The 10811-nt window shown below is 35.8% G+C and overlaps 1 protein-coding gene and 1 long non-coding RNA gene across 2 annotated transcripts; one reads left to right on the top strand and one right to left on the bottom strand.

Moving 5' to 3' along the window:
* Window positions 1–1623: 1623 nt before the first annotated feature.
* Window positions 1624–7814, bottom strand: LOC114541844 (the record flags this gene model as incomplete). The annotated part of the gene is made up of 9 exons (XM_028561649.1): window positions 7668–7814; window positions 5855–6236; window positions 5179–5573; window positions 4687–4797; window positions 4240–4452; window positions 3903–4070; window positions 3525–3609; window positions 3056–3220; window positions 1624–1697 (listed from the first exon to the last, which is right to left on the bottom strand). Coding segments are annotated over exons 1-9 (1740 nt in total), but the record flags the coding sequence as incomplete, so codon positions are not given.
* A 213-nt stretch (window positions 7815–8027) lies between these two features.
* Window positions 8028–8963, top strand: LOC114541835. Its single transcript, XR_003689355.1, has 3 exons — window positions 8028–8105; window positions 8218–8331; window positions 8876–8963. It is a non-coding gene; the product is annotated as an uncharacterized LOC114541835 (long non-coding RNA).
* The last annotated feature ends 1848 nt before the right edge of the window (window positions 8964–10811 follow it).

Consider the following 10811-nt stretch of genomic DNA (forward strand, 5'->3'; position numbering starts at 1 on the left):
TCTGGACAAACAAATAACAGACTTCATGAGTTGCTCCCATGCATGGGTCAAGCTAGTGGACGTGGTAAAATTCACCAAAAAAGGTAAAGAGAGAAAGGCTATTTAATCAACTAACGCGTTCCAAACTATTTTCAATAATTCCAAACTTTTTTTTTTCCGCAAAATTGATGAAAAAAACCAAAAAATTCAAAGATTTTAATTTATGAAATCGAATTGGCGTTTTTTGCAGACAGTTTTTAGGGACTCTGTTAAAAACAACGTATTGAACTAAACGAGACATCATTCTATCAACTGCGACCTGAGATAAATAAGGTATCTGAATTTCAGACACCTAAAACAAATCTGAGTTTGCCAAAATCTTATATATTACCGACAAATGATAAATGGGGAAGCTGAATTTCAGACATCTAAAACGGCTCTAATCTGATAAGATCGTGTTTATTAACCGACCTGAGATAAATAGGGTGTCTGAATTTCAGACACCTGAAACGGTTTGAGTCTCCCAAAATTCAAAATATTTTAATGTTAACCGACAAGCGATAAATTTGGAATCTTAATTTCAGACACCTAAAACGGTTTGAGTCTGTTAAAATCGCATATTTTAACCGACCTGAGATAAACAAGGTATTTGAATTTCAGACACCTAAAACTGTTTGAGTCTGCCAAAATTCAAAATATTTTAATGTTAACCGACAAGCGATAAATTTGGAAGCTGAATTTCAGACACCTAAAACGGTTTGAGTCTGCTAAAATCGCATATTTTAACCGACCTGAGATAAACAAGGTATCTGAATTTCAGACACCTAAAACGGTTTGAGTCTGCCAAAATCTTATATATTAACCAACCTGAGATAAATTAAGGTATCTGAATTTCAGACACCTAAACGGTTTGAGTCTGCCAAAATCGTATATTTTAACCGACCTGAGATGAATAAGGTATCTGAATTTCAGACACCTAAACGGTTTGAGTCTGCCAAAATCGTATATTTTAACCGACCTGAGATGAATAAGGTATCTGAATTTCAGACACGTAAAATGGTTTCAGCCTGCCAAAAATTCAAAATCTTATGTTAACCGACAAGCGATAAACTGAGAAGCTAAATTTCAGACGCCATAAACGGCGTGAGTTTGTCACAAATCTGATATAAACAATTAAATGAACCGAGATTAAAGGCTGAATTTCAGTTTGTACTGTCACCGATCGTGTACTGAAATAAAAGCACTTTTTCAGAGTGTAGCCCAATTTCAGAAAAATATTGGTTTGACTTTTGTTTAAATCATATGTGCATAATTCATAAATCAAACACATCTAAGCAGAGATGAGATTTTAGAGCCAAATTTTAGTCCGCGATCAACGTTTTATGGGTTTTCAACAGCGGACACCTAAAACGGCTTGATTCTGTCAAAATCTTATTTATCAACCGACAATGCATGCAGCGAAACCGACCAGTGAAAAATTGGGCAGCTGAATTCCAGAACCTAAAGCGACTTGACTGAGTCTGCCAAAATTTAGTTTACCTGCAGACCTTCACATCACAACCAAAATACTAAAGTCAAATGCAAAGAATCAGGTATATAGAATTATATAATTAGTTTTTCAAATCACAAAATTTTGCGCAATACGTTTGCTTCTTCTTCATTTGGTGTTAAGCATAAAACATTCCTGCCTTCCTTCATGACTGCAGCAGCTCCAGCAACTGAAACAGTCATAAAAATAGATCAATTTAGTTGGAATGTTATACTGCATAACATTTAATTATGTTTTTTACGGGAAACTACTTTAAAATATACTGCGCGAATAGGTGAATAAATTGAAGGAAGAAAGCTAGTGATCCAATGATAGTGTAAAGTTGCATAGTGGGACACAGCTAATCAACCTTATCATTTTAGCTCCCATATTGAAAGGTTTCAATTTTGCATTAACAAGAAAGTTTCTCGAAATTTTTGTCAACTTGACGAAAAGCCTAATTAACATTTAAATAAGACAAAAGAAATTGTCTAAATAAAGTTCAAAGCGCTGAGATAGTTGAATAAACCACTACGAACAGAAATGACCTTCACCACTGACTAGATGATTGACTATGTCCTTTGAATCCGCCACCCATCAGAACAGTGTAAAGTGAAACTTCACAGTAAAAGCGGTTAAGTTAAATTATTTTTTTGTATCAACGATTAACAACACGATTGCACCTGTTGTTTCCAGATAATTCATTGTAACTAGTCGGCAGCAACAATGTGAACAGTGCATAAAAAAATTATTAGTATTTCATCAGTACTGGTATAATTGCATACCTTGTGGCGTATTCACGTCAAGAATCTAATCGCCTGGTCTACTGAACATTTCAACTACAGAATGCCACACCTCCAACTCCTTGTGCTCTTGACTTACAATAATAAAATTCTCAGTGCAGGCAGTGAAATTAAAATGATCTTGCAGCAGCCGTTGCCCAGGCGCCGCATGGTAGAGGAGAAACCCCTCTACATCCTGTACCATACCAAGGCTAGGACCTGTAAAATGCAGGATTAATGCGTAAGTTAATTTTGTTGTATGCATTGCAAAATACGGTTACAGTTTACAGTAGGTATGCTTTTATGCGTGTAAATTTGACGTATTTTCGAGTGTACGTGAATTTGAACTTCTAATTTTACAGTTGAATGGCAGAAATAACAAACGCAGACAAGTTTAACTAAATTTTGTTACATAAAATTAAATATAAAAACATTGCATCGCAAGAACCTCTAGAAAATACCAGGATGCTGTTTTAACAAAAAAATCTATGGTGAGCAGAAACCCAAAAGGTGGATTAAACAAAGTGATTAAGGACCTTACGATTGACAATTACACCAGACATGCGGCTAGCTGCAATCGATAAACTATTGAAGATAGTATTTTGGGGCCAATTATTAGATGATAGAGCTTCGGGCAGTTTGCGAAATAAAATTGAGGCATAAATTCTCTACGACAGACACGGTTATCCCTTTGCCGTAAACGTGAACATTAAAATCTTACTATTTTAAACATGAATACATTGCCCGTTAATATGCTAATATATACCTGATGGCTTAACTCCTTTAACACATGCGAAACCAAGTTCGCAGATTCCACGGTGTTCCTCGATCCATTTTTTTATTTCCATTAATTGATGGATATCCCCCATTATTGCTACGTTGAAAATGTGGCACACACCAAAATTTAAACGGTCCACTAGGTCCAGGAAACCTGCAGCAAATGTTGTCACATCATTTTCATAAAAAAATCATTGTGAAAAAGAAAGTATTGTTCAGTATACACCTTTTTCACAATTATCACAGTTGTACATATACAGTACTATTGGTGCATTAGGTCAATGTTACATCACTATACTGTACCTGATGTGGTGAAAGCTTACATAAGGCTAATGAAAATCCTTTTTCTTGCCCGTATGACCCCTTGCTGCAGTCCCAGTGGGTCAACACACATGTGGACAACGCCCCTTGTTCCCTGGTCCATCAGAAATACATTGGGTGACTTACACAGTGGCTACTAGTGCTGTCTGATTCCTCGATGGTCAGACTCTTTTGCAGATATTCCAAGTATTGTCTGAAAATAAGGTTGGTTTCATCTTTTCCCTAGTAAATAGAAACACAGCTCTACTGAATGTGCGAAACACAGAAAAATGTTTGCAGACTAAAATGGTCATCAAATAGGTAGCAGAATTGAAAATTGAAATCTTCCAAGGAACATGTAGCAGGGCTGATTTGCTACTAGTAGTTTGAAATGTTTCTTGTAGTTTGAATTATTAATTTAGAAGTCAGTTCAAATACTCAACCTCAGCATAGAGAGAAGAGCGGATATTTTCCATTCTACAAACCTGGATCAAAATATCGAACTGCCTGATATAATACATATACTGTATACTTACTGTAAATTTCCTTAACTGGTCAACGCTGACTTTCTCTCCCAATTTTGCACTAAGCAATTCCCATTTACATCCAAGAAATGAAGAAATCACTTTTTGGACAGGCTTCAGTACTTTGCACTCCTTGCACACTAATTTCAGTTCATCCAGACTGTTACTTTGGTCAGCAACCTAAAAAAAACAACAGATTTAGAATGATGATTGGATTTAATTTAAAGGGCACAATTATATTTTAATAAACTAAGTGGTTAATTAGTAAATAAAATTTTTAACAGATCACAGCGGCAAAAAAATAAGCTAAGGGGCATCTTACGCCTAAAAATGGAAGAAATATCTTTACCTGACCCAACAGAGCAACACGATCTGAAACGTCGAGGCCAAATAAGCATTTGATGTATGATGGCTTGAACCTCGGCTTTTCTTGTAGGTCCTTTGCCATTGCTCGCTGGTCTTTCAGAAGACCTTTTTCATATTTTCGGCACATCTCAAGGAATGACTGATAACCATCTTCTGGGAGAGCAGCAACAAGAAATACATCAGAAAGATTTTTCTTCTAAAAAAAGTACAACATTTAACAAGAATATTAATTACTCAGTGTAAGTGCTTTATTGATCAGCAAGTTAATTTAAAATTATTTCATTAAACAGGTTTAGGTTTAGTACAGATTATAATTACATCTGCTTTCTTTTGATAACCCATTCACTGGTGGCAAGACTTTCACTGGCAAGCAAAATCACCTGGTGTTCACAATATATTACAAATTGAATAAACTGAAAAGTTTACTCACTGTCTTTCCTAATATGTGGGAACATCTGTCTCTCCATTGCTGACTAGGAACTAAATCATTGTTCTCATTTTTTGTACCAATGATCTCCAACTGCCTGTGAGCAACTTCCACCTACAGCAGAATAAAAAAATGTTTGTGATCACAGCTTTTTTAACCCACTGACTGGTAAATCACCCAAATGATTGCTGCTGCAATTAATAATTTGGTAGTTTCTACTGCAATTGCCTGTGGCAGATTACTGCTAATTATTATCGTAAGTAACTCAGACCACTATAACCAATAATTTACCATTGACAATTTTGGTATGTACTTGAGAAAAATTTCTGGTATTTGACAAAGCAAAGTTGAATAAGTTAAGAAGTTGGGTACTCATTACTACTGTGACACTAATGGGTTCCTTAAGTAACTTGTTGACTGACTGTTAAACTATAACAAACAACCACTCCCTCTTAATATTTAACAATATTAGAATTGCCTTTCTACAGAACTTGCCTCATCTTTGAATGTCATTTCATGACGGAAACACCCAGTCTTATTATGCCTTGACGCCAGCCATAAAGCTTCAAAATTTGTTAACCTAACAAATATTCTTGCATATCTTCCCTTATACTCTTCACTATCAGGGTGCTTCTCTAAAAGTTGCTTTGTTGCCAACAAGTTATGCGTACCACCAAGTACCTCATACTGATAGCTGCTGACATCTGATTTTGAAATGTTCTCCTTTCTGTTCAGACCTTTTACCAACAAGTAAAGAGGTTCATATGAGCCATTGGGGTTACTTTCCATATTTTCCTTTAATTGGGCCAAAAATATTTCATCCACTTTCCTGATCATTCTGTCTGCTGGAGGTAGTTCAATATTGCCAACCGGAACATAGAATTGCTCATCTATTCAAAGTTATGAAAAGACATGCATGATATTACTGCCAAATGAAGGTGCACTTATACAACTTGAGTAAGCTAGAATGGTAAAAAGGAAACCATTGGGCAAAAAAAGCTGGTCATATTGAAAGAAGTAATTGTGTAGCAGGGATTTTAATTAAGAAAATGACTTGATAATTTAAGCCTTAATTTAAACTTGATAATTTCTGTAAAAAATTAATTAACATTCATTGTGGTTTAGTGGTTCAACAAAAAATATCATATGTATATATTTAATTTCTACATACCAACTTCGCATTCTTTTGCTCTTGTTTGGTATTGTAATTCTTTGGCCTCTTCATCTTGACACTTTTTCTTGGTTAGGGGAGTACTCAGCTGTTCCACAAGAGATGAAGATCCCCTTTTTAAATTTATAGCTTCATCTTCATTAGTGATTAAAACAGGCTCGGAATCCTTGGATCCACCTTGATTTTGTTGATCTTGACCATCATTAGCGCAATCTTGCTTTTCTAACTTTTCAATGGCTTCATTGCATTTTGCAGCCCATTGTTGCTCATTTTCAGTCGCAACAATTTCGCGGAAAAGCCCATTGCTTGCTGACCAGTCATATTTCCCTGTGGAGAAGAAACAGTGTTCTCTTTTGCCATCTGCCCCTCGAACGAAAATCAACTATAAAATATGAATAAAATAATAATTTTTACATAGAATCAATCAAAATACAGTATTAATATATGTACGGATAGCTGGCATCATTATTTGAAGCATCTAATAGGTGAAACTATCATCCATAACGCGCTCATTCATTGTGTAGTGCCCAGTTTATAACACACTAGCAATATTTCTGTGTAAAAATTTTACAGAGACAAATGCTAGGACTAAGTTTCCAACCCTTGGACCAAGGGTTTTAAATTAATTTTAAAAAAGCTGACTTTGTGTTTGACACTGAATCATTTTCCTAAAACTTTAATCACTAATCTTTCACGACGTAGAATTTACGCATGTAAAATTCCAACTAACTGAAAGCTATTTGTGTTATTTTAAGGCTTAAATGTAGAAATGGATATTTGTTTATCCATAGGCGGCCCAGAACTGATCTCGCTGACCTCGCGCTATGACGTACCTTGTCATAATATAAGACTGTTCAGACGACATGAGGTCGCGCGAGGTCAGCGAGATTAGCGGAATCAGTTCAGGGCCGCCTATGGTTTATCATGTTGTGTTCGTTCGGGGGGGTCCCACGCATCATACGTAGATCACGGCCCAAATCGCCGTTTCACCGCCCTATCATTCATTTTTTAATCTATGGCCCTATCTTATATACGCCCTGATCAATTAAAGGCATGCCAGTCATGCACTTATAGTCTCAAACTCGAATCATTATCGCCCCGTCGTAAAATAGGTGGTTTCTGAGGGCCGAGGCGCCATTCCTTGTTTTAGAAAAGCTAGCACGAGCATTATCATAGACTGTCAGAATTCTATCATTTATACTTTGCAACCTCAAGATAGAAATCTGCTAAACATTGTAAAACTATAAAACTTTATATTTCAGTCAGACTGCTCAATATGGAGTTTTATAAACTATAACAGTCCATTATTACTAAACCTTGGCTTTAGCCATATTAATTTTGATGGGTTTATACTTCATAATGAAATTTAAATTTCATGCGATTATGTTACGGCGTGCGTTTTGGTATATGACTTGTGAACGCTAAACGAAAGCTAAGTGAACCTCGGTAGGAGATTTTACTTGTAGTTAAACTATATCAGATATTGAAGGTATCAGATTTTTTCAAGGCAATGACACCCCAGAAAGCGCAGTTAGGCGCTGGACTATAGTGAGTGGGGGAAGAGTATTTTAAAAATCGCTTTACTGTATTTTTATACAACTAGTGCCAATATGGTTATTAATTCGTTACAACAAACATATAAACTGACTAGGACTCAAAAGGTCGCTGGTGCACGCAGCATCTCATTTCAGCAGGTAGAGACCAATACCACAGTATATAATACCAAATATATTTACCCTTTATACACCCTTTGATATATAATATTATCTTTATATTAATCACAGTGAGAAACTCAAAAAATTAAAAATCATACCTTTACAGCCACGCGATTCTTAAATTTTCCCACTTCAGCGCGCAGAACGTGCAAATATTCTACACTATTTTTGGAATGCCGAATACCGTTGACAAACACGTACGCTTTGTCCTCATTTACTCGAATTGACCATTTGAAAGAAGGCATTTTTTAAAATACCTTGCTGAACAAAACTGCTGGTGTCTTTGGCAGAGGAAATAGAGTATATTTTGGCAAGGTTTTCTAGCGTCATACAAGGTGATAGCGTCATACAAGGTGATAGCGTCATACAAGGTGATAGCGTCTTCGCGGCTCAACGAATCAGCGTTCGAGAACACAAAGCCGTAGGTAACTGAGGAATTTTTCATTGTTAAAAGGTTCAAAACCTCCTGTACTCTTCGCCTGTTGGAATTGGATTTAGCAGCAGTGACAACGAAAACACACTAAGTCCGCTAAACGGTATGATATGTTACATTTCTACGTGTCTAAATAGATTGAGATTAGAAATATATATTCACCTGTATTTGGACAAGCGTTGTAATAATTTATTTTGTTCTCCATTTTCTGCTAGTCGCCAACACTCCTCGTATTTTTATGACTTCTCCACTGTCTCTGCGATCCTACTCAACACTCGAAGGAAACTCATCGCCTGCTAGCCCATCACCAGACAACAGCCCTTCTAAATGTAAGAAAATATTTTAAATTTTATTTTTAATTTTAACTATACCTAAAATTTCATCATAGATATAATAACTGTATTTTAGTTGAAATTATAAATAAAGTGCGGCGCAAAAAAGGGCAAGTTACGTCTCTTAGGTTTCAATAAGACTTGACGCAATGATAAGACTTGCCGTTTGCTCTTTTGTGGCGAGTTGAAATATGAAATTTTGGAGTATGCGACATCGATTAGCAACTAACCAATTTTCGATAGACTCGTGACTTGTGTTTTTAGCATACCACAATAAATAAATTATTAATAAATAGCAGTAAATTATTCAATGAAATGCTACGAACACCAAACTTTGACAAGTGGTATATAATAATACAATTTGTCGACCGTCGGCCTTACATGCGCTTCCAAGTTTTAACTAGCGTCGCGCGCGTATACAAACAAGAAAACAATAAAATAATTATGAGAAACATCCTTAAACTTTCAGCTATAGCCTGATTCGAAGTTTATAATAAATTTGCGGCATTTAATCAACAGTGTGAATGATTTTACATGTTAGCCCAATCGCCTGTTAAACGTAGGAGAATGCTCCATTGTGACACCCCGTCTACATGCGCACAAGAAAGCAGCGGACAACGAAAAACAAAGTGAAGTTTAAACTACGAGGGTGATTCTGAAGGTAAGAACCATTTTAGACTTTAGTTGTTACTTGTTCACTATCAAATTTAAAGCAATTCCGTGCTTTGGAAACAAAAATGCATGCATGCGCACCTACAGTTTTAAGGCATATTGCTGTATTCATATTTCAGTATCTGATGACAATGAATGTTGGTTTGAACGAAAAGTAGTTTTTGTTGATGTTCTGAAAAACTGTTCGGAATACGACCGGCTCGTAAATTTGCTAAACTATCACCAAGCACACGTTGAGACATTCCTGGCAAACAGAGTTACCCACATCATAACAGCAAAAAAATATTCTGCCTGCAGCAAATAAGTAATGCTTAAAAATGTGCAATACAGCCGTGGAAAGAAAATGGTGCAATTGGCAATCATAACCACACCACAAAAAAATAGTTGGAAATCCACGCAACCAGTGCTTACCCTAAACGATTTGATAAAATTTTCCGTGAATTGTAGCAAACACATCGGCAATCGGAAGAACAGTGGTAATAAAAAGGTAGAGAATTTCACTAGTAATAACAGTGACAAAAAAATTGACAACCGCAGGAATGCAACTGTATGGGAATTGCGGGGTAAATATATTAGGGTTGAAGATGCAACTGGAAAGTATAGACCGCTTGTGGTTGAAATGAAAGACTGGCCGGAACTGGACTTTAACTGTCACAACACTCCCTTTGCTTGTCCAAAAGTTTTAAAAGCAATTTCAACTCATCCGAGTGTAAAAGGAAAACTGTGCGAGCTGTGTAACATTAATTATAATACTAGTGACAAATATAATCTTAATGGATCAATACATCAAAAGAACGCGCATGATAATAAGTTGTTTCAATCGCTCGATAAAGCGATACAAAAAGGATAATTCTTGTTCAAAAATAAATAAGTTTAAACTTACGACTTAAATATTCTCAAATTTAACTGTCAATGTCTTAAACTTCTTATAAAGGAACAAACAAGAAAAACAAGCAAATAGTCTTGGGAATCATCGAGTCTGACTGCTGTGATCTTGACTGCTTAAAAATTGTGCCATTTAAAGATATCGACAGTGTTAGACGTGAATTTATCTCACTTGAAAGTATTGTCGATGAAAGAAATTATATTCTCAATTATCTAAAAGATAACACGTCAACCACTCACGACGCAGAAAAAGGGAAAACAACTGTGTTCAGAATAAAAGGAACACAAGTCTGTAAGCAAGCTTGGATAAAAGTCCATGACATAAAGCTACAAAGATTCCAGAAGATATATCTTGATTTTAAAAATGGTTCAGAAGTGTACGTCCATGGAAACAGTGGATTGAAAAGGCCCACAACAAAGACGGCAGAATGTATAGCATGGCTGAGATTTCTGGTTAACTCAATTGGTGACCAACAACCAGATAGTGGAAAAGTTCATTTACCATCCTGCTTTACAAAATTGGCTTTGTACCAGAAAATTTTAAGTGACCTGGATTCTGAAGATACCATCAGTAGGTCACAATTTTATAGCATCATGGAGAAAGAATTTAAACATGTCTCAATACCAAAGGTAACAATTACATTATGGTCATAATATACAGATTTTAAATGGGCACTGTAATTTTCACCACTAAAACCATGAAACCGCGCCTGATAGCGGGCTATGTGTGAGTATACTGGACATTGCAAAGTTTTACGTAATCTTACCAACCATAAAACATGTTCAACATGTGAGCTAACCTTAAAGCTACTGTATCCCCACCCCACTAGCAAAATATGTATTTTTTAAATAAAATTTTCATTTAGCAAATAAATTTTTATTTGGCAAATAAATTTTCATTTGGCAAAATTTTCAAATTG

Source organism: Dendronephthya gigantea, unplaced genomic scaffold (assembly GCF_004324835.1).
Source record: "Dendronephthya gigantea isolate DGI-Jeju-01 unplaced genomic scaffold, DenGig_1.0 000311F, whole genome shotgun sequence".
Lineage (NCBI taxonomy): Eukaryota > Metazoa > Cnidaria > Anthozoa > Malacalcyonacea > Nephtheidae > Dendronephthya > Dendronephthya gigantea.